At 47.9% G+C, this 22,090-nt stretch overlaps 11 protein-coding genes and 1 non-coding gene across 12 annotated transcripts; 8 read left to right on the top strand and 4 right to left on the bottom strand.

Annotated features, from left to right (window-relative positions):
- Positions 1-184: 184 nt before the first annotated feature.
- Positions 185-988, top strand: AO090124000022 (uncharacterized protein; the record flags this gene model as incomplete). The annotated part of the gene is made up of 1 exon (XM_023237547.1): positions 185-988. The coding sequence occupies one exon, from the start codon at positions 185-187 to the stop codon at positions 986-988; it is 804 nt and encodes a 267-aa protein (XP_023092351.1).
- Positions 989-1,506: 518 nt separating this feature from the next.
- On the bottom strand, positions 1,507-1,595 carry AO090124t00001. Its single transcript has one exon. It is a non-coding gene; the product is annotated as a tRNA-Asp (tRNA).
- Positions 1,596-3,163: 1,568 nt separating this feature from the next.
- Positions 3,164-5,376, top strand: AO090124000023 (uncharacterized protein; the record flags this gene model as incomplete). The annotated part of the gene is made up of 7 exons (XM_023237546.1): positions 3,164-3,307; positions 3,362-3,876; positions 3,929-4,012; positions 4,071-4,180; positions 4,231-4,364; positions 4,433-4,903; positions 4,984-5,376. The coding sequence occupies 7 exons, from the start codon at positions 3,164-3,166 to the stop codon at positions 5,374-5,376; spliced, it is 1,851 nt and encodes a 616-aa protein (XP_023092352.1).
- A 1,941-nt stretch (positions 5,377-7,317) lies between these two features.
- AO090124000024 (tyrosine--tRNA ligase TYS1) lies at positions 7,318-9,496 on the top strand (the record flags this gene model as incomplete). Its single annotated transcript, XM_023237545.1, has 6 exons — positions 7,318-7,463; positions 8,151-8,230; positions 8,287-8,783; positions 8,841-8,907; positions 8,972-9,204; positions 9,266-9,496. 6 exons carry the CDS (start codon positions 7,318-7,320, stop codon positions 9,494-9,496), a joined length of 1,254 nt encoding a protein of 417 aa, XP_023092353.1.
- A 1,544-nt stretch (positions 9,497-11,040) lies between these two features.
- Positions 11,041-11,799, top strand: AO090124000025 (uncharacterized protein; the record flags this gene model as incomplete). The annotated part of the gene is made up of 1 exon (XM_001823658.1): positions 11,041-11,799. The coding sequence occupies one exon, from the start codon at positions 11,041-11,043 to the stop codon at positions 11,797-11,799; it is 759 nt and encodes a 252-aa protein (XP_001823710.1).
- Positions 11,800-12,370: 571 nt separating this feature from the next.
- AO090124000026 (uncharacterized protein) lies at positions 12,371-13,422 on the bottom strand (the record flags this gene model as incomplete). The annotated part of the gene is made up of 5 exons (XM_001823659.3): positions 12,371-12,403; positions 12,462-12,570; positions 12,619-12,674; positions 12,735-13,044; positions 13,112-13,422. The coding sequence occupies 5 exons, from the start codon at positions 13,420-13,422 to the stop codon at positions 12,371-12,373; spliced, it is 819 nt and encodes a 272-aa protein (XP_001823711.1).
- Positions 13,423-13,805: 383 nt separating this feature from the next.
- On the top strand, positions 13,806-15,221 carry AO090124000027 (homocitrate synthase; the record flags this gene model as incomplete). Its single annotated transcript, XM_001823660.3, has 3 exons — positions 13,806-14,164; positions 14,214-14,803; positions 14,860-15,221. The coding sequence occupies 3 exons, from the start codon at positions 13,806-13,808 to the stop codon at positions 15,219-15,221; spliced, it is 1,311 nt and encodes a 436-aa protein (XP_001823712.1).
- An 87-nt stretch (positions 15,222-15,308) lies between these two features.
- AO090124000028 (uncharacterized protein) lies at positions 15,309-15,725 on the top strand (the record flags this gene model as incomplete). The annotated part of the gene is made up of 2 exons (XM_023237544.1): positions 15,309-15,599; positions 15,702-15,725. The coding sequence occupies 2 exons, from the start codon at positions 15,309-15,311 to the stop codon at positions 15,723-15,725; spliced, it is 315 nt and encodes a 104-aa protein (XP_023092354.1).
- A 174-nt stretch (positions 15,726-15,899) lies between these two features.
- AO090124000029 (DUF3632 domain-containing protein) lies at positions 15,900-16,751 on the bottom strand (the record flags this gene model as incomplete). The annotated part of the gene is made up of 1 exon (XM_023237543.1): positions 15,900-16,751. The coding sequence occupies one exon, from the start codon at positions 16,749-16,751 to the stop codon at positions 15,900-15,902; it is 852 nt and encodes a 283-aa protein (XP_023092355.1).
- A 526-nt stretch (positions 16,752-17,277) lies between these two features.
- Positions 17,278-17,952, top strand: AO090124000030 (uncharacterized protein; the record flags this gene model as incomplete). Its single annotated transcript, XM_023237542.1, is given in 5 exon segments — positions 17,278-17,362; positions 17,439-17,541; positions 17,554-17,665; positions 17,732-17,797; positions 17,866-17,952. The coding sequence occupies 5 exon segments, from the start codon at positions 17,278-17,280 to the stop codon at positions 17,950-17,952; spliced, it is 453 nt and encodes a 150-aa protein (XP_023092356.1).
- A 715-nt stretch (positions 17,953-18,667) lies between these two features.
- AO090124000031 (uncharacterized protein) lies at positions 18,668-20,047 on the top strand (the record flags this gene model as incomplete). The annotated part of the gene is made up of 1 exon (XM_023237541.1): positions 18,668-20,047. One exon carries the CDS (start codon positions 18,668-18,670, stop codon positions 20,045-20,047), a length of 1,380 nt encoding a protein of 459 aa, XP_023092357.1.
- A 666-nt stretch (positions 20,048-20,713) lies between these two features.
- On the bottom strand, positions 20,714-21,400 carry AO090124000032 (uncharacterized protein; the record flags this gene model as incomplete). The annotated part of the gene is made up of 1 exon (XM_001823665.1): positions 20,714-21,400. The coding sequence occupies one exon, from the start codon at positions 21,398-21,400 to the stop codon at positions 20,714-20,716; it is 687 nt and encodes a 228-aa protein (XP_001823717.1).
- Between the last annotated feature and the right edge of the window lie 690 nt (positions 21,401-22,090).

The following is a 22,090-nucleotide window of genomic DNA, read 5'->3' as shown; positions in this document are numbered from 1 at the left end:
ATAACAGGATGGGAATTGATGCACATATCTGTTATTTGGACAGGGTAGACGTGAAAGTCTTTCTTGTGCAACCCTACTTTTGTTCATGCTATTCAGAGCTCGCGTGCCATATAAATACTAGGTAACAATGTAGTTGTTGAAAGGCACATCATCACAAACCTATCGCCTGGGAAACATCTTCACTATGGCTATGCCATGTCCACATCCGCTGGCAGCTAGGGCCAACCCTTTTCCACATTCTCAGCAGCATCTGTTAACACCTGAACTTTATGAACAACCACTCATTCCTCGCAGAAGAATAACCATGGAGCAGGAAAATGAGCCACACATGATCTTTCACCTGATCGAGATTCTTGGGCAAATCCTCTTGGAAACACATACACGAACCCTGTTAACCTCCGCTCAGCTCGTGTGTCACAAATGGCACAAGGTCATCAAGTGGTCGCCTCGTATCCAGAGCGCGCTCTTCTTCAACCCGTCCATGAACCTGCATCATCCAAGGATCAAGAACCCATTTGTTAGTGAAATTCTTTTCCAGTTCGCTGCACACACGGCGGAACCTTGTTTGCTTCGTCCAGAGGCCAGCTGGCGCAGGATGCTGCCACAGCAGCCGCCCGTGTCGTTTATCAAAATACGCCACGCGCACTCAGAGGACGACAATGACGTGGTGGAGACTACGCCGGTTGAGGAATTACGGATGCAACATCTTGCCGATGCGATGGGATCTTATGAGGCCAGAGTACTCTACGGCATACGGAAGTTCTCTTCTACCGTTTTACATCGCCCAGTATACCCTGTAATCTTGCTCAATGACGGGTCGGTTTCTGATGCAGGTGAAAAGTGTGACTTGATGGTGTATGATCCTGAATACAATCCTCGCCAATTATCCTGGGTCGAAGGTGAGCCAGTGAGTGTAATGGACATGCTGTTCGAGCAGCTGGAGGGCTGTTATTCTACGATTAGGCGTGATCCTCGGCGGTGGTGGTGATCATGATTCATGATTCTATTTGTTGTGAGGTTTCTTTTGTTCTTTTTCCTTTTTCTCTTAAGAGAGATGAAAATGGAATGCAAGATAGTTTGTGTGGACCGTGTGACTACTATGCATTGTTGTTCTATGAATCTCTTTGGTATGTGAGCTTTGCTTTGACCATATCCTCCTATTCTAATGTATGAAGCGTCCATACTAGCGGGGTGTATGTCTAGTAACAGTTATTCATGAGTTATACAGAGGAAACTGATTAGCTCCCAGCAGTAGAAAAGAAATTGCCAAGACGGATGTGATGCTCCACGACAAAGGTCGTGAGAAGACATAGAGTAGATAAAGAGGTGTTAGACGATTTATATAGTACCTTAAAGTGACAAGTGCATATGCTCTGTCCCTTTATCAAAAAAAAACCAGAAAGTCATGGCGAAAGAAAGAAAAGGACAAGGCAAAATATACATACAGGAAGTGGTATATAGCTAGCAACTTATATTATATGATAGTCGAACCAAAAGAAAAAAAATCTCCCCGACTGGGAGTCGAACCCAGGTCTCCCGCGCTTGTTCTCGTATGAGATGACAAGCGGAAATCATGACCGTTAGACCATCGAGGACTTGTTGAAAGTCAGTATCTTATTTTGAGATATATTACAAAAACAATAAAGAACAAAGAGTTCCTCAGGCAACCCTTGGCCGTCCTCTGTGCTCATCTACTGAACAATGATCTGACACCTATTCATAATTCATTACAAAATTATCGTATCACTGCCATCAAGTACTCTATATCCGCTATTTATGCTACTTTAGATTTGATATAAAGTCAACCAGTAGTTATTAATGATGTGCAGCACCTGGGACCAATATATATCTTTGTACATCGTTCGCGAATGATATGTGTTACTTCTCTCTGGAGCTGACAGCCCATATTAACCCAGCAGGATCCTAAAGTCTCGTTAGCATGCTAATAAGTTTCCCCAGGGATGCGCCACGCGAAGTTCGCCTTCCACTGATACCGCATGCAACATGTTGCAGGCCCTGCACGATGGCTTTGATGCCTGTCGCTCCCCTCTTTCACCCCTGACTCGGCCGGCTAATAGCCACGAGAAATACAGATTGACCAATTAAGACACTTCAGTGTAGGTTCAGTTCCTGCATAACGTCAGCCAACATGCGCTTTTCAATAGCCGAGCGAGACTCTCAAGACACGCGACTCGTAGTTCCGCGAGATGATCGACAGGGTACCCCGTCCCCGCCGGGGTTTTGCCCTGAGCGTCGCCCTGCAGAACCCATGCGGAGACGAACAAAGAGGGGGAATGCAAAACCGACATCATCGTGCATGGACTCAGGAACTAATGATATTATTCTCCGGCCCTAAGCTGTGACCATTTTTGGTCCGAAAGGGGCCGAGCCAATCGCCTGTGGGTTGTGCCAAGATCGGTGCTTTGCTTCATATGATCTGTGGTCGCGATAGTGGAGTACCACAGAATTGACTTGATGCCTGATATTTTCATCATCTTGGAGACCCTTGGAGTACCTTATGCGGCCCACCCGACGCCTTCTCAGTACAAGAAATTGCTGGGCAGTGGTATAATGGCAGCCATAAAGCTTGGTTCGTCCTAAGAAATTAGGGTGGCGGTGGGCGCGAGGTTCCTTGTACCACAGAGGGTGTAAGTTATGTTTCTCCGAGGTTTTACAGTGGTACCTGGCTCTGGAATCTTTAGGTACCTGAAATAACTCGTTGTCTCACTGTAAATAGACAAAGATCGACATGTCGTATGGTCCACTATACGTAGTCCATCCAGGAGCTATTGATATACCTGGGATACGATCCGGATACGGCGATGGGCTATGCTGAGAAACTAGAGGGCCCAAAGGGTTGCTAAAACAGGTATTGTGACTGAGACTTCAGAGCGCGATAGCCTTGGCTGTCATTGTAGAATGTCGCACTGCATGCTTCTGTGTGGGTATCGCACACCACAGTATGATCGGGCACTCCGCATTCTCCATACTCTCTCCACTCTCGGTTGAATGCCCTTTTCACTCCCGCACGGCATCCTGCCTTGTTCTCCAGTTTTCGACACCCGAGGACGGTTAATTATCTCTTCAAGCGCGAATATAAAATCATGGAGTATGACCGTCTAATGATGCTCCCAGTCTCAGGTATCACATCAGAAATTGCAAAATGGTGGCGTTATCAACTCTTTCGGGGCTCAGTGCCCTTCCCTTTCTGTTTTCTCTGGTTCAGAATGTGTATGGTGTTTCTCTTGAAGTTTCCACAGAGAAAGGAAACTCGTCTAGCCCTATCTTGTATGGCTTCATGTTCGAAGTATGCGACCCTGGCACACCGGACAGTGGACCTCATAACTAATAGAAAAATCAGGATATCAACCACTCTGGGGACGGAGGTATTTACGGACAGTTGCTGCGCAATAATGGCCTGCAGGGAAGCAAGCCTGGCCTAACTGCGTGGGCTGCCGTTGGCGATGCCACCATCGCCGTTGACGCACAGAATCCCTTGACCGAGGCGATCCCGCATAGTTTAAAGCTCGACGTCAAACAGGGTGCTTCCGGTGCTGTTGGATTCACCAACGAAGGTTACTGGGGAGTCCCGGTAGATGGAAGCGAGTTCTTGAACACGTTCTGGATCAAGGGCAACTTCTCCGGCGACATCACGGTTCGACTGGTGGGCAACAACACTGGTACCGAGTATGGCTCGACGAAGATCTCGCAATCCTCGAACTCAAGCAACTTCACCAAAGTTTTGGCAAAGATTCCTACCAAGAAGGCTCCTGATGGTGCTGTTCTCTATGAGCTCACCGTTGACGGAGCGTCGGTTGGTGGTTCCTCATTGAACTTTGGGCTCTTTGAGCTTTTCCCTCAGACTTACAAGTCACGGTTAGTATGAGCTTTCCTGTACCGAGATGAGTGGTACTGACATCGTTTGTAGGTCTAATGGGCTCAAGCCTCAGGTGGCTCAGCCATTGGCAGACATGAAGGGATCTTTCTTGCGATTCCCTGGAGGTAACAATCTGTGAGTCTTCATATTCCTGGATCAGGTACTCTGGATGGACACGAACTGACAGATCCAGTGAGGGAGCAAGCGAAGCCAGGAGATGGAAGTGGAATGAAACGATCGGTCCCGTGGAAAACCGTCCCGGACGCCAAGGCGACTGGTCATACTACAACACAGACGGGCTGGGTAAGTGCACCTCAAATATTCTACTAGACCGAACCTAACCGGCTAATTAGGCCTTGATGAGTACTTTTACTGGTGCGAGGATATGGGGCTTACCCCTGTCCTGGGTGTTTGGGCTGGCTTTGCTTTGGAGTCCGGTGGCAACACACCGATCACTGGCGACGCCCTGAAGCCTTACATCGATGATGTACTGAATGAGCTTGAGGTACTCCGTCTACCCCACTGCGTCCAGGAACAGCACTGACAGGATCATAGTACGTTCTTGGTGACGCAAGCACGAAATATGGCTCCCTTCGTGCATCGTACGGGCGCAAGGAACCCTGGAAACTTACCATGGTGGAGATCGGTAATGAGGACATGCTAGGCGGCGGTTGTGAATCCTATGTGGAGCGCTTCACGGCTTTTTCCGATGCGATCCACGCTGCCTATCCGGATCTTACCATCATCGCTAGCACCGACCAATCATCATGTCTTCCCAGTAAGCTGCCAGAAGGCGCTTGGGTCGACTACCATAACTACAATACCGCCGATAACCTCGTGAAGCAATTCAGCCAATTCGATAACAAGGATCGATCCGTCCCGTACTTCATCGGGGAGTATTCGTGCCAGCAGGACAACGCGTGGCCCTTCATGCAGGGATCCGTTGCTGAGGCCGTGTACATGATCGGTATTGAGAGGAACAGCGATGTGGTTAAGATGGCGGCATATGCCCCTCTTTTGCAACTGGTGAACTCTACCCAATGGACGGTATCTCAATAGCACCCACGGAAACAAAATGGTAAAATGGAAAGCTGACTTGACTATAGCCGAACCTCATTGCCTTCACACAGAACCCCAGCACGGTCATTGAAACTACCAGCTACTATGTGCAGCAGATGTTCTCTGTGAACCGTGGAGACACTATCCACAACGTGACGTCTGATTCTGCCTTCGGGCCTGTTTACTGGGTTGCCTCCAGTGCTGACGACAAGTATTACGTGAAATTGGCCAACTACGGAGCTGATACCCAGGAGATCACCGTTACAATCTCCGGGAAGACGGGCGGCAAATTGACAGTTCTTGCCGACAGTGACCCGAAGGCGTTCAATTCTGATACCCAGACTCTGGTTACACCCAGTGAGTCGGATATGAAGGCGACGAATGGCAAGTTCACTTTCACGCTGCCGGCTTGGTCGGTGGGTGTTCTTGCTGCTCATTGAGTATGGTTGCAAATGGAATAAACAGTATATCTGAATGTTAAACCTTTCCTTTTGCATGTCTCGTATTTCGTTTAAACCTTGACCTATGTTATTACCCTAGGGCCTATTTTATGCTCGGCTATATTGGGTCGGCTTACAAACCAAAACAGGTATATCCACCGAACCCAAGTTGAACTCCACGTACGGCAAGTTTCCAGACAATATAAAATATTACCAAGGTTGGTAGATCACCTACCAATAATATTAGCCCTTTTTTTTTTTTTTTTTTTTTTTTTTTTTTTTTTTTTTTTTTTTTTTTTGGAATATCATCTAGTTCGATTCCGACCGCTTTTATACTTTAAGGCTTAAGCCAGCAGTACGGAGTACTTTACCGCTTTTGAACTTCAATTTCCAGACCCTGTGGTCCCTAAGTTTAGACCTTGCTACTGTTAACCCTAGGCGCTGTAGCCCCTAAGCTTAGGGCCTAATCTCCAGGTCTACACCCCCACCACCATCAGCACTACTACTGCTGCTGCTACTACTATAATAGTGATTTTTAATATGATTCAGTTGAGCTATAAGCTCAAGAATCAAGATCGTAGTAAACATGCCATAAGATTTTAAAATAGTATTCCCCATGGTTTTACTAGAACTTAAAACTAGGAGTGTGTGGCAGTCGTGGCCGAAGGTAAAACGGTGAGATTTCGGTAAAATTGCTCGCGAGGTACTGTCCGGCTTAGGCCACTGTATCAACGTCCTCACTACTTCGTAGTGACCATCCTAAGTTCAATGATTCTAAGCCAGGTTAGTGTATTCGTAAGGAATACGACGCACAGCCCACCAGTTCGATCAACCGGGCTAGCGGGTAAGAAACGGACGAGATTGACGGAAGAAATCCTCGTCAAAGCACGGCCGCTATCCCTCTTGAGAGTAAATTATCCGTGGCTAAGGCTAATATTGGGACGCGGCATTTCATCCGTATAGTATGGATCGACCCCAGTTTTTCCCCAGATTATCGCGGACGCCCTATTCATGAAGTGTGGATAATGCGGGGGATGAACCGCACGCCGTTGGTGTCCAACGCAGGTCCTCTTTAGCAATATTTTCTGAAGAATACGAAAAATATAATTACCTGGAAGCCCCCAGCTTCTTATTCTATGTCAGAGGAAATTAATTACACTCGTGAGCCTGCTTCATCGGAATGCCGAGGGGGAGGGAGGGCTTTAGCAGTCTGTTGCCGTTAAAGAATTCGTCTGACAGAGTACAAGCAAAGCAATGGATACCCACCCCTCATCTGGTACCTCTGCAGAGGCCGCCAGCTATTATGAGTTAAGCTGGTCGATTCTAAGCAGCATTGGTCTGTTCACAACACTCCTGAGTATCTGGGCCATGCTCATCACACGGCCCAGTCCCTTGAGCTTCATCCCCATCATCGTTTCCGCAGCTGGTGCCGTGGCCAACGGACTCTGTTACTTTTCCTTCTACACATCATATCCTACGGGGGACCGAGCAGCCGCCAGTGCCATTGCTGATATTCTCTGGCTGGTGAGCCCATCACTCGGTCAACTCTGGCAACCGGATGCCTTACTAACCAGACATTAGGTCCAAGAAGCCGGCCTTTCATTTTACAGTTACCAAATACTACTACACACTCTCCGTGACTCGACCCGGATAATCTTCCTTTCCCTTTTCTGGTTTTTCATGGTTGCCATTGGCGCCATCCGAATGACTATACTCGCCAGCAGAGTCCTCGAAATCACTCAAGAAGGCGTGTCCTCGCATTCCACCGGCCCATTACAACACCGAATCGACTACCTGCACGTCGGCTACTTCGCTTCTATCGCATTGGTCGAAACGTGCAGCTCTTTCTTTCTCATTCGCCTCCTGCACAAGGCATACCGTGCCTCTCCTAAACTTTCCTGCACGAGACTAGTCTTCCGGCATATGCTCCGCACCACTGAGATGCGCGTCGCTAGCCTCTGCGTAATCGGTATCACCCGCGCAGTCACATATTCGTTGCAAGTCACATCGCAAACAGCCACGACGGTGGCAGGTCAATTTGATCGGTTTGCGTATACGATGGAATGCTTGTTTCCGCTGGTTATGGTGTAAGTTTTCTTATCTCTTCTTGTACAGTGCGAGAAGCTTATACTGCGTAGAACGGACATTCTCGCTTCAAAGAAGTTCCATATTGGTGATCGGAACACCATGACAACCATGGAGGCGTCACCGATTGCACCTTATCGGGATCTCGGGAGTCCCGTGAATAATAATAGCCCGAGGGATTTGGAGCGGCCGCGGTCACCATTATAAACTCTGTTTGGAATGGTTTCACTTAACTCGATGACTGTGGCTATATACTGTGTTGTCGAGCCTATGACAGACAGCTTTACGATATGGTACCCCGGTTGTATTGAGTCGTAGTTCTGCCCACATCTCTTATGGGTTGGCATTTTGGCGCATATTAAACTTTGCCTACAAAAAGTGCTCTCAGTTAAACTCTTGTCGGAATCCAATGTGTTAAACCTTGAATCTAGTAGACTTGTCTGACAATCGTAGACGACTCTTTAACCAAGATGGCTATCTGCCACCCCTGACCGCCTATTAAATCTGTCTGACTCAAAATGCCAACGGAACAAATGTTTATCCGACGGTTTTCCCCCACCTAAAGAAAACCATCCCACCAGCGCCAGCGCCGCCTTTCCCTTTTCCTGCGCATCTCTCTACAAGTCTCATTTCTGGCTTTGACTCGTCGCGATGGACTCCGAAGCACAAGCACGGTTTAATCTCATCAGCGAGAATCTCGCCGAGATCTTGAACCCCGAGATTATCGAAAACATCTTAATCGAAAAGAGAAATCCTAGAATCTATTGGGGTAAGAGTCACGTTACATACACAGTCATGCACTAGCTAACCTGTGTTTCGTATTAGGTACGGCAACGACAGGAAGACCACATATCGGATATTTCCTCGCTGCGCTCAAAATCGCCCAATTGCTCCGTGCACAATGCGACGTCGTTGTCCTGCTCGCCGATGTCCATGCCTTCCTTGACAACCTGAAGGCTCCGCTTGAGCTTGTGGAGAACCGTGCTCAGTACTATAGAAAGATCATTACGGCAATTCTCGAGTCTGTCGGCGTGCCTACCGATAAGCTTGAGTTTGTTCTTGGCAGCTCCTACCAAAAAAGCCCCGAATATGTCATGGATGTGTATCGCTTGTCTAGTTTGATCTCTGAGGGAGATGCTAAAAAGGCTGGCGCAGAGGTTGTCAAACAGACCGAGAATGCTCCTTTGAGTGGTCTTCTGTACCCGGTGCTTCAGGTCCTTGACGAAGAGCACCTGAAGGTTGATGTTCAGCTGGGAGGTATGGACCAGAGAAAGCTCTTTACCGCTGCCACGGAATGGCTGCCTAAGATCGGTTACCGGAAGGTATGTCTGCCATTACTATTGGCGAAAATCTCTTAAAGCTAACGAATCCTTATCTAGCGCGCACATCTGATCAACCCTATGATCAGCGGATTGAAGGGCGCCAAGATGAGTTCTAGTGTTGAAGGTAATTCTCATTTTAGCCCACCAAAGTTCGCTAAAGGTCGCTATTGATGTTAATTCTGAAACAGATAGCAAGATTGATCTGCTAGACCCAGCCGAGAGCATCTCGAAGAAGATTCGCAAAGCGGAGGCAGCCCCTAAGGTCGTCGAAGATAACGGAGTCATCGCACTCGTGGAATATGTTCTCCTACCCGCTGCCGACCTCAAGGGTAAGAAGGAGTTCCGAGTCGAGCGAAGGGATGAGGAGCTATTGATCTACACCGATATCAAGCAACTTGAGGAAGATTATAAGAACGATATCGTACGTTTGTCTTTCCGTGTCATTCTGTGCCTCAGAGGAAACTAACCTAAATACTTTATAGTTAACGCCACAACTGCTTAAGCCTGCTGTAGCGCAGGGTCTTATCGACCTTATGGCTCCTATCCAAGCCGCCTACCAAGCCTCTCCAGAATGGCAGGAGATTACTTTGAAGGCCTACCCGCCTCCCGTTGTGGAAAAGAAGCAGAAGAAGGTCAAGAGCAAGGGCACTCGTTACCCGGGTGCCAAGGCGCAGGAGGCCCAAACGAATGGTGCTGATTCCACGGAGAAGTAGTTTCGAGTAAGGCTCTACCTGTCACTTGTCAAATCAAATACAGTTCATCCAGAACCAGCGATAGAACACCTTTCAATGACTCATGGAGATGTCTCTTTATTAAGAAATAAATTCGAGCATAAGCTAAGTGATGTTGAGGAAAGCAACATGGGACAAAGACGCCTGTGAAATCTCGGCATATGATAGCAATGTCCACGTTATGCCGGTAAACCAAAAGCGAACAATAAAAAGCAAGAAAAGCAGAAGCAAGTACTCTACCGACCGACATCCATCGAAGCTAGAGTGGAGAGTGTTGAACTCGATCCCCGTGTGGATTAATCCGAGCATTCGTCGCGCTCCATCGCTGTCCGTTATATTTAGCCCTTATCACCGAGTTGGAAGTATCGTCATCATCATCGCTACCGATAGCAATTTTTCGACTCGTACCGTCATCACTAGATGTGTTGTCGTCCGCCTTCCACTGCACTCAGCACATATGGACCCTGCAGTCATTTCATCCAATATATCGCTGTCATCGATCTCACCAAAGTTACAGTTATCGGTGTTATCAAAGACGCCTTCGTCGGCTATCCCATCTTGAGAGGCTGCTGGAGGACTTGGAGAACGATCCTATTTTTCCAGTACACGAAGTACACTTAGATCTTAAGAGATCGCCATGGCTGAGGGATGAGTCGCAGCCAAAATGTCTTTTGATGGCTGACCACCAAGGAATTGGATAATCTTTCCATCATGGGCCCGGGGATTCAAGTCTGCGCGTCCTGCAGCCTAGCAGTCATAATCTCCTTGGACTTTACCCCAGTCCAGGAACTGTTTCGGTTTTTCCATGCTTCTAATAGAAGACATTAGATATTAGAGAGTCGGGTCTGGGGAGAGTGAGTCTGACTGGCGCGCATTGGCCGGTCAGCTGTTCTATTTCCACGGGATGTCCTGGCGTTTCGTCAGACCGACTCGTCTTTCCATAGATCTTAGATAGCGATGCATTCAAAATGTTAGATTTCTCTTTTATTCACATGGGAGAGGTATTAAAGAAAGTGGCCCATGGATCTCGGGCAGACGGTAACTGCCGCCTGAAGGCCGTCAGGATAGGTTGACGAGCCGTACTTTGGGAGTACAAAGCACAGGAGAAAGCTTACAAGACTGGAGCACTCGTGATTTACTTAGCCCTATTTCATCCAGAAGGCCTCGAACCTAGAGTTTCAACTGCACGATCATTTTATACCCAGATAGTGACGGAAGTAATTTGTGACTCTAAAGTCCGATGTAGGCAAATATACATCCTAGGTCTGGACCAATAATCTTCAGCTTAGTGCATATGGAACTAGCTATTTGGGGCCATTTTTCATTCTTAGAGACCGAACAAGGACATAAAGCGGAATTTGGTAGAGGGTTCGCCGTTAAATCCGGGGAGCGTTACGCATGCTAGTATTCTTGATTTATAATCCTTATGCATTTAAATACTCAGGTCTGAAAGAAGCCGATATGTAGCCGTTGCAAGACAACACACATCGGATTGCGGATCTAGGATAGCAGACACACCCAAGATAATGCCCCAAACATTAGTCCTCATCACCGGTGCCAACCAAGGCCTTGGCTATTCCACAGCAGAGCAACTCGCCAAAACAGGCAAATATCATATTCTGCTTGGCGCGCGAACCAAATCAAAGGCAGAATCCGCGATCCAACGACTGGCATCGGATCCCACGATCGACAGTTCAACATTGACACCCTTGGTCATCGATGCTAATGACGATACCTCCATTACCGCAGCGGCGAAGTCTGTCTCTGACCAGTTCGGGAGTCTCGACATCTTGATCAACAATGCTGCCATTTCTAAACCCCAAGATCCCAACTTGAGTCTTCGTGACAACTTCCGCGCCGTCTTCGAGACCAATGTCTTCGGCGTCGCTGTTATTGTCGACACTTTTCTGCCGCTCCTGAGGGCTTCTAAGTATCATGACCGCCGTATTGTTAATGTGACCACAGGCTTGGCTCAGATGAGTGTCGCTTACTCTCCGACATCCGAGTACGGTGCACGGCGTACGCCTCTGCCCGTGTATCGGAGTAGTAAGGCAGCTCTGAATATGCTTACGGCCGTGGAGGGTGTAACCTTGGAGAAGGAGAATATCCTGGTCGTTTCCACGTCACCAGGATATTGTCGGACGAATTTCACGGGCGGTCATGGTGTCAAGGATGCAAGCCAGGGTGCTATGAATATCGTTCGTGCTGCTACCGAGGGAGATCCGAAGACCTTGCTTGGTACAATTGTTGCGGAGGAATACCGCGTGGAGGATATTGGCTGGTAGGGTATCTGCGATGCATGGTCGATACCTCTCTTTAGTCTTTACTACCCTGCTCGCTTCTGCCGAGTCGCCTGGGTAATGAACGCTAGGGTCCACAGATGAGCCTTATATATATGTTGTCAATTAGCAATTGTGTGACACCACAATCTCATCATGCTGTCAAATTATATGGTATTCAAACATATCGCTTCTTGTTCTAACGCTGGTTTCCACGCAACAGCCAATCTATCTTCATCTCTGAAAAGGAAGGAAAAAGAAAAGGAAAAAAAGTTCGTAATTAAGATAAACATCGAAATAGAAGCATGAGTGGTACACCAGGGAGGGGTTAGCGCCGGATCTTCTCAAACTTGCAAAGCACATGTCCGTTTATTGTTCTTCTACTGTGTAGGAATTGTTAGCACAAGACCAACAGAGATTGGTCGTGCTCTCGTTGATGGATCTCCCAGGAACATATATGCCCAAGCCACAGTAAAGAAAGATGGGTGGTCACTGCAAGCTATGTATTCGGAAGTTCACGATTGCTGGTGAAGTACTCAGACTGCGCCCACCAGAATACTATTACCTAGAGCGTTACTCACACCTTGCGATGCATAATTCCTGCGGCAGCCTGGAGATCCCCTTGTATTAGTTCCAATCAATGGTATCGACCCTGGTCAGAAGCTTACCTGGTGATTGGGAAAGACCAGGGTGTCAGCAATAACAACATTCTCACGCCGTCCAGCAGCAAATACCACGATCTCAGCGATATCATCGCCGGTTAGAGGCTCAACTCCCCTGCGAGCCATCAGCTTATACTACACACCCCATATAGTGGCAACTTACTTGTAAACAGCATCCGCCTTCGCCTTATCACCATCGAATCTAACAAGAGAGAACTCCTATCACCCAAATCAACGCCCGGATGTCCAATCGCCACAAATTTCATGGGTAGGGCCTACCGTCTCCACCTGACCCGGGTCAATCTCAATAACACGGATGCGTGTGGCAATAAGTTCCTTACGCAGGGCGTCTGTGAACGAGCGAACGGCTGCTTTAGTCGCGCAGTAGATACTCCCACCCTGGTATGGATCACGGCCGGCGATACTGCCAATGTTGATGATATCCCCTCGCCCACCATCAGGTCTGGTCTTGAAGATGGGCAGAATGGTCTGTGTCATGTTGATCAGGCCAGTGACATTCGTGTCGAACATTACGGCCATATCCCCCGGCTTGATATCGGGCGCTTGAGCCATGCCTTTGACCAGGCCACTGTGTATACAATCAGTTAGCGTAGGCCAGGCAGACATGTAAGTGGTCATGGATTATGAAAACGCACGCATTATTAACCAGTATATCGACATCCTTGAATTCGTCTGGTAATGAGGGGACGAATTGCTCAATCTCCTCCGGTTTACTAACATCTAGTTGGACGGGGAGTACTTTGACCCCGTCGCCAGCCTCCTGGTGGATCTCGGCGGCGACTTCGCGAAGGTTGTTGATCCGGCGTGCGGTGAGAATCAGCTTTAGGTTGCCTGGTGACGTCCGGGCGAATTCTTTCGCAATGCTCTTCCCAATTCCGGATGAGGCACCGGTTATCACGATTGTCTTGCCTTCAAGACGCTTGGCTATTGTTGAACTTGAAGACATGGTGGATGTATATAACGGGTAACGAGTTGAAAGTCAAATAGCGCCTCGAATATACTAGTAATCTCCTACAAGTTGAAACAATCGTTCCAGGGCTTGAAGGGTCTATATATCGAATCCTATACTTACGGAGATGACATTATCTAGTGTGATGGTGGATGTCCGAAAGCCCGGAAAAATCCCGATATACGCGACGGAAAATGTCCGATATATCGGAACTTTGAAGCACATCGCCAGTTTTTCCCCGTGTCGATCAAGATTTCATGAGTCAAATGTGAATGACTCATTGAAATAGGCAAGAGTCATGTGTTTAAATAGCGAGAAAAACCCTCCCTCAGTCCTCATCTCTACACTACCCCACGATCATCCCAGACGAGACCAGCACAATGCCGAGCGCCAGTGAGACAAGTACAGATCTGACGAGCCGCAATCCCTACGGCCACGGCAATGGGGTTAGCGATTTTTTGAGCAATGTCTCGCGGTTCAAGATTATCGAGAGTACCCTGCGTGAGGGCGAGCAATTTGCCAATGCCTTCTTCGACACGCAGAAGAAGATCGAGATTGCCAGGGCACTAGATGAGTTTGGGGTTGATTACATTGAGCTCACAAACCCGTGCGCCTCAGAGCAGTCGAGGCTTGACTGCGAGGCCATCTGCAAGCTAGGCCTTAAGGCTAAGATTCTGACCCATATTCGGTGCCATATGGACGATGCGCGCATCGCGGTGGCCACCGGCGTTGATGGCGTGTAAGTTCCTATTGTCCCACGGCTACTTTCATGGCTAAGTGAGAACCAGCGATGTAATGATCGGAACATCGTCTCTTATGCGCCAGCACTCCCATGGCAAGGACATTGAGTATATCAAGAAGACCGCCATTGAAGTAATCAACTTCGTCAAGTCGCAAGGCATTGAAGTCCGCTTTTCAACAGAAGACTCCTTCCGCTCGGACCTGGTGGACCTCCTCTCAATCTACTCTGCCGTTGACCAAGTCGGCGTGAACCGAGTCGGTGTTGCCGATACAATCGGCTGTGCCTCCCCACGACAGGTGTATGAGCTCATCCGCGTCCTTCGCGGTGTAGTCAGCTGCGATATAGAGACCCATTTCCACGACGACGCGGGATGTGCAATCGCAAATGCATATTGCGCTCTGGAAGCAGGTGCAACACATATCGACACTTCGGTACTGGGGATCGGTGAGCGGAATGGTATCACCCCGCTTGGAGGGCTGATGGCGCGCATGGTTGCCACGCATCCAGAGTATGTGAAGTCAAAGTACCGCCTCGATAAGATTAAAGATATCGAGGATCTTGTTGCCGAGGCTGTGGAGATTAATATCCCGTTCAACAACTATATCACGGGCTTTTGCGCGTTCACGCACAAGGCTGGTACGTACTCCACCTGCTCAAGTCCCCAGACAACAACTTACTAACCTTGATCCCAGGTATCCATGCCAAAGCCATCCTCAACGACCCAAGTACCTACGAAATCATCAACCCCGCAGATTTTGGCATGACCCGCTATGTGCATTTTGCCTCGCGGCTGACCGGTTGGAACGCCATCCGATCCCGGGCGCAGCAACTAAACATCAGCATGACCGACAAGCAATACAAGGAGTGCACGGCCAAGATCAAGGCTCTAGCAGATATCCGCCCGATTGCGATCGATGATGCCGACAGTATCATCCGGGCGTACTATCGCAATATTCAATCGGGCGAGGACAATCCGTTGATGGAGCTCACTGCAGACGAGGCAGCGCAGCTTGCGGCGAAGGAGAAGGAGCTCGGGGAGGTGGTGACTGCGTGATACTTTGCTTACGGCGATTCTGGGAGACAGGAGAGATGGAAAAGTACTGGAAAAACCTTAAGGCTTATGACTGGATCATGTATAGTAATGAGAGTGTCGCAACGCCTCGATCAAAGCACACTGGAATATACCCTCTTCTCCAACGGCATGTTCATGGACTATGTGACGTCCCCACGAGTTCCAACGCCCTTGACGATCTCCGTGCCTGTCTGGATCGATCTCGAAAACAACTTTGCCGCGATTCCAGGTGACGGCGAGGGTGTTGTGGCGATGATCCATACTAGCGATATTGGTCGCTTCGTTGCTGCAGTACTAGACCTGTCCCAATGGGAGAAGCGCTATCATCTGATGGGTGATTCACTTTCCATCAATGACATGGTTCGTCTTGCTGAATAGGTCAAGGGTACTGCATTCGAAAAAGCACTATGATCGGAAAGAAAGCCTACTTGAACATAAATGTACTTTGCTCCCTACTGCAAGAGAACGTTTGCACCCAGGAGTTAATGAGTCGTGGTTCATGGGCATGATTGCTGCAGTTGGAGTGAGAGTTATTGACAAGGAGATGGAGCTATCCACTTGAGCTAGGCCAACTGAGAACAGGGCCTATAGCACTTATCTTGAAGTGCGTCCCATATGATCTATTAGTTACAGACAATCTTTATTTCGTACTAAAGAGACCTATAAGCATTGGCTATCTAATGCAGAAGGGCGTAAAAGAATGTCAAAGGCGTTTAACTTCTCCGTCAGAGATTCTGTGGCCTCATCCATGTATCCTATAGCTAGTTGTGCTCCTCTTCTTGTAAAATCATCAGGGTCGTTCGCGAGCTCAAGCAATCGTTTCTTCCAGAATGCCCAACGTTCGATAGGCTCGCCAAAATGCATACGCACGGTCGGGAGATCTGGATTACCCTTCAGCCCGTCTCTGGCGATACATTGATGCATTCTTTGCCCATTATGCTTAATCCAACAAGCAACCGCCGGCACTTGAAAGTCAAGTTCGAGGGAATAAAATGCTAGGGGGTGATGGTGTACCCCATTCCTCTCTTCTGCGTGATAATCGTGATTGGGTTTCATCTCCAGCGCCCATATCACGTAATTTATCGCTCTCCATAAATCCCATATGCCAGCTGCAACAAGTTGTGACTCAACCTCTTGAGCTCTGATATATAGTCCCCGTTCGCGGAGTCTTGCCGCCGTGTCCGGATAATCCTGAAGAATATTCATCGGTATCCTCCAATGAGCATCTCTCCACTCCGCAGCAAAATAAGGGAGGATATCCCATCCCAAGGGCCCCTCATCTTCGTCATCCGTGGCTTCACCACGGTGAATGTGATCGGGAATTTTGGATATCGCACTTAGAAGTGCGACGAGGTCAGGGATACGAGAAGCCGGCCACTCTTCGCAAGCATTCACAATTTGTCTCCATAGCATAAAGAGAGCAATACATTCATCCGAGTAGGTATTGAGGACCGGTATTGACGAGGTTGAGATTGGTCGAGTTATCGCGTACGCAGCTTCCTCAGCAGTCATTACACCATGATAAAATGCCTTGAGGATAGCAAGTTCTTCGGTAAGCATCTGTTTGTGCTCTTCACTTTTGCCCGAATAAGGGCGAATTGGAGCTTCAAACCATTCATCGGGAACAGGATCCCACTTGGGGAAGAAAGAATAGTCTGGAGTAGTCATTTGCGAATCAGTGGGTCATAAGATTGCACTTTAGAAATGGAATCAACAAGACACTGTGGGTGTTAGTCCTTCTTATAGCACTCACCTTGGTTGCCTTGATGTAATTATGAGCCTTTGCGGCAGCCTAAATCTACAAAACGGTCAAAATGATATATGATCTACTCGTATCACCCATAACAGGCTAGCGCAGCTTGATAAATCCGACATCCCCGCAGCAAGCGAGCCTGAGGCCGGGGTAAGAAACACACAAAAATATATGTACTTACATAGAAGACTCTTTTCAAGTAGACTACAATACTCTGTTTCTATTCTTTGACAAGTACTTGGCCTAACCCTTCATTCTCTCTATCCCCCTTTAACCCCTGTCGAAATGACGAAAATCATGATGGTTGGTCTAGAGGGTGCCGGAAAGACCACTATTCTGAATGAGTTGTCAGAAGACATCTTCCATGATGGTGAGTATTAACTAACTTCCTATTTCTCTAAAATGCTATGCATTCGAAATCAATCTCAAACATGGTAACACCACAGGGCATAATGGCGATAGTATCCAGTACGACGATATGGAACTGATTTCGTGGGATGTTCCTCGTCGCTGGGGAAATAATCTTTCGATATTGAAGGAATTATTTTTGTAGTTGAATAGTAGTGATCGCGAGCTTATTAGCGATGCTCGGGAAGAATTGCAACGCTTGCTGAATAAAGACGACTTCAGGGATGCTACCCTACTTGTTATGTCTAACAAAAACGACATTTCTGTATGAAACATTCCTTTCATGGGATATATAACAGTCGACACAGATATTGATAGAAACTCATTTTAGGGTGCTATGAACACGGCTGAGATCACCAGCCATCTTAGTCTTTCAGGTCTTACACACCGCAATTGGGTAAGTTTATACCAAATAGACCTCCAACCACCTCTCACTGCGTGGCGTAAAATATCATCCATGTTTAGTATATCCAGAATACCTGCGCTACTACTGGCGATGGTCTCGAAGAAGGTCTTGAATGGCTTAATGCCAATATTCATCGAAAGCATTAGCTGTCAGTTGACTGATTGTGAGGAATATCTGGACAGAAGATAAATAAAAACTAGGCTTGTGTCTTTCTATATTTGTGGCTGTCTACAAGTTGTACACAGTACCGCTGACTACTTCACCGCATAGTGGCTTGGACTCATGTGTATAGGGAGCCCAATGGAGAATAGATCATGTCTTGACTATTCTTGACAAAAGGATGGGTTCTTAATATTAAGATAGGGAATAGTCAAACTGTGTCTAAATATTATAATCTCACTAATATCATATAAATCATGACAAGCGACATTAGCCTTAGACCAGACAAGCTCTGACTTAGTCAGCTGTATCTTACCTATTTAAGCTATTGACTAGCCTATTGAGGCCTAGTATGAAATCCTATTTTTTCAGACATGATTAGTGCCAAGCCAACTTGCAGAAATATGCTCGTTATCATGATGTATATCTATTTTACTGTAAATGGATTAGTGGCTTCTTTTTCTATATCCGAATCTGATCCCGAGCTCGGCGTTAAGGACTTCCACGGTTCGACCATGGAAAGAGGCTATCAGTAGTGATGTACAAGCTTCTATAAGGCATTCCTGCACCATTAAATACCCCTACTTATGACCCATACCATCAACCCCAAGCACACTATACAAGTAATTCACTTCCATCACCCTCATGCATGCAAACAAAATACTCTCAACCTTAGCACTCTTTCTCACCGGCAGTGCTGCCATGCACAATGCAAACCACATCTTCAACGCTATCCATGCTTCAATGCGCCTGTGGGGCTCATCACTTCATCACAATGGCATGTCATTCTTCCTGGCCGCCGTCCCCGAAGGCATCCAACTCTATCACGGAAACGCCCGGTCAGACCCTATCGAGAAGATCGGGTGGATGGCCTTTGAACCTGATCATGCGATGGTCTTTGCTCGTCCGTCTCGACGACCGTCTCCGTCTATGCCTTCGGACCAGCATCTGCAGCATACCATGGCGGCAGAGGATTCGCCTGCGGATGATTCAGGCTTCCTGCATACGTTCCTAACTGCCAAGGAGTTGCGTCTTGTTTATATTGATGGTACCTCTGCGGGAAAATCGCGGATTGGTACTTTGGATTCCCAGGATCGGATCTTGTTCAATGATACCCTGCATGGTGGGGTAGGGATGGAAGATCAGCGGGCCAAGGCTGTTTGTCGTATTGCGCAGACGGAGTGGGAGGGACGGGTTGATGGTGTTATTCGTATGGCTGCTGGCTTTGAGATCATTCTATGTGATCCTGAGGTGAACCTGGTACCTGTGCAGGTGACCCAGGTCAGACACCCTGGTTTTAAAGGTGGACCAAACAAGGGTGGGAAAGGAAAGCCGAAGGGCAAGCCTGGTGAGCTTCTCAGAGCCGTCACGTCTCGGTTTCATGGTATTGGGGGTGAGCGCGTTCGAGTGCACTACGATCATTTTGTCACGGCTTATAGCTACGATCTTGACTTGTTCACTGGCGATAGCAAGCTGCCGCGTTTGGCACACTTGTCCAGCGAAGAGTTACAGCCCATCCGTGATAATTTGACGCAATTAGTGCTGACGCATGATGCGAATGACCGCTCGGTGAACTGGCAGGCCGTTGCGGACCTGATTGTTGAGAAATACGGTCGCTTTCTACATGGTCTACTGTCGCGGAAGCATCACCACGGTGACTCTGACCTTCGCGAGTCTATAGTCGCTCAGATCGACCGCCTCATGGCGCCTTTTATCGATGTCCGAAGCGGAGATGAGGAGCAGGCTATTAAGCTCTGTTCTACACAGTTTGTTCCACTCCCCACGGGCAACTCTCCCCTTGCGCAAAGAGCATTATACGCTGTCAATCACCGGATATGCTCGGCATTAATTGCTGTGAGGAACGAGACTGAGCCCCGGACTATGGTCTCCACTATTCGCGAGTTAATGGACTATCTGGACTGGACGGTGTGGAAGGAGTGTCGTGGGTATCGTGACGATGAGTTCTGTGCTATCCCGATCTGGCCGCAAGGATCACAGAGGGATTACCATCACCCTCGGCCCCAGAAGTATGATGAGGCATATCAAGGGGAGAATGATTACTGGGGGCCTGTATGGGACTGAATTACAATCTGAAATGATAGATTCTTGTACTGTGTAGTTACCCATGCAAATAATGGGGCTGAAATCGCGACGGATAGCATGTTATTATAGACATTTTGGGCTTTTTATGGGTGCATACAATTTGATATTGTAGAAGTCATTGCAAAATCAGACTCATACGATGGAATGATCGCACCACCAAGCCACGAATACTGGCCGTAGTGATATACCGCTTAATGTCATTATTTCTATACTGCATGGTGTAGAGATACAAATTTGTCATGGTGAAAAAGTTCCTATACTGTCCTATCTATCTCTGGCGGCTATTAGCACTGGATCTACTGCGGTGGAGTCGAAGTGGAGTATCGGCAATAAGGACAAGTGGGGACTTTCGCAAACTCCCCCTCTTGCGGGTAATTTCCCCCGAGCCGAGTTCACGCCCGAGGAGATGAAAATATATTTTGCCTCGCTGATCTAAACCCAATGTACTTGGTACCACAGAGGTCGTCGGTCATGACGACGACTTATGCACATATCATGCCTGTTCTGGCCTCCTATTTCTCGGTTGTCTTTGGGTACATAGCGTATATCTGAAACGTATAATCTATTTGTCCACCCAAATTATCGGCTATACCCAAGCAGACGGTCAATTCTCCACCTTTCCGTCGAAAGTATAGTACATAAAACTTAAGAAACAACCGTATATGTCTCCCCATCTAGCCCGCAATTGACTGGCAACGTAATCCATCCCCCAACTCCCGGTCCCGTAGAACTATGATTAAAAGTCGGATTCAAAGCAAAAATCTGCCCCGGCGTTGTTCCGTACTCTTCCGCTAGATCCTGGTACGTACCCCAAACGTATTCTAGGGGCTGGATTCCACACGAGCTAGGATTACATTGCGGGAGCTTGATGAATGTGTTCGGTTCAATGGTTTCGTCGGGTGACGAGACCCCCGCCATGCGACCAACAGAGCTGTTCAAGGCCTCGAGGGTAATGTTGAACTTGCCCAGAGCGATTTTGCGGAGGGTATCACCTTCAAAGGTGCGGTAGGTGTGGGGGCCGCCAAAGATGCAATCATTGGTGGTCGAATTTTGAAGACTCAGGAGACAGGAAGTGTCTGCAGCGTTGGTGTTACAAGCTTCAGGGGGGATGTAGAGAACCTCGCCGGGATAAAGAAGCTCGGGGTCAGATAAGTGATTGTACCTTGCCAGCGGGCAGACCCCACGGTTGAGAGTGGTGGCGATGGAGTAAATAGTGTCGTTCGCACTGATGGTGTATGTGCCAATCGAGGAACCAGCGCCACAAACCGAAGACGAGGAATTGTTGACCGCTGGCGCTGCGAGCGCAGCTGTAAAGAAAAGGGGGGACAACATCGTGAAGATAGAAAGACCAGATAAAACGAGAGACAGGCTGTGAAGATTGAATGATTGGGTGGATGAACACTTGGTTTGAGCAACGGACAGTTTTTGACTTATATAGCGTTGGCTCTATCGCGGATGAATAACAAACCAGAGACGTTGCCGGAGAACAAATATACTCTGTAGATCTCAGCCCCTTGGAGAGAGATCCACCAAGTCTCAGAAAATGCAACCTATCTCTAGCGTGTGGAGCCTTCACTGAACTCTGCATCATTTACCCTTTTGACCACTTAGGTTAGATCAGATCATGTGGCGTAAATAAGTTTTGCGTACCGATTCCCACTTATAATACAAGATACTGATATCTGGACATCCTGAAATTTTCTCAAGGATGTCTTGACACTCTCAGTGTCACCTCAGCTCTATAGCTCGCAAGACGACATGAACAACAGGTGGCACAGATCCCTGCTAAAGATATGAATCTGCTGTTCCGGCATAATGGTAGTCTGCGTGTCCTTTTTTTAGAAAAGCCCATCAGATGGTAGTTTCGTCATTGTTTGCGTCACTCCCTGAAGGGACCCAGAGCTGATCATTGCATTTTTCAAAGAGACGTCAGGCCTTCAAAGGTTTATTTTGCTGCGGCTACAACTGCACACTTCAAGATGTGGCGGTAGCCTTTTGGGTATCTCAATCATGTCGCACCAG

The sequence above is a fragment of the Aspergillus oryzae genome, chromosome 5, assembly GCF_000184455.2.
Source record: "Aspergillus oryzae RIB40 DNA, chromosome 5".
NCBI lineage: Eukaryota > Fungi > Ascomycota > Eurotiomycetes > Eurotiales > Aspergillaceae > Aspergillus > Aspergillus oryzae.
This window is presented reverse-complemented; position numbering and strand designations above follow the sequence as displayed.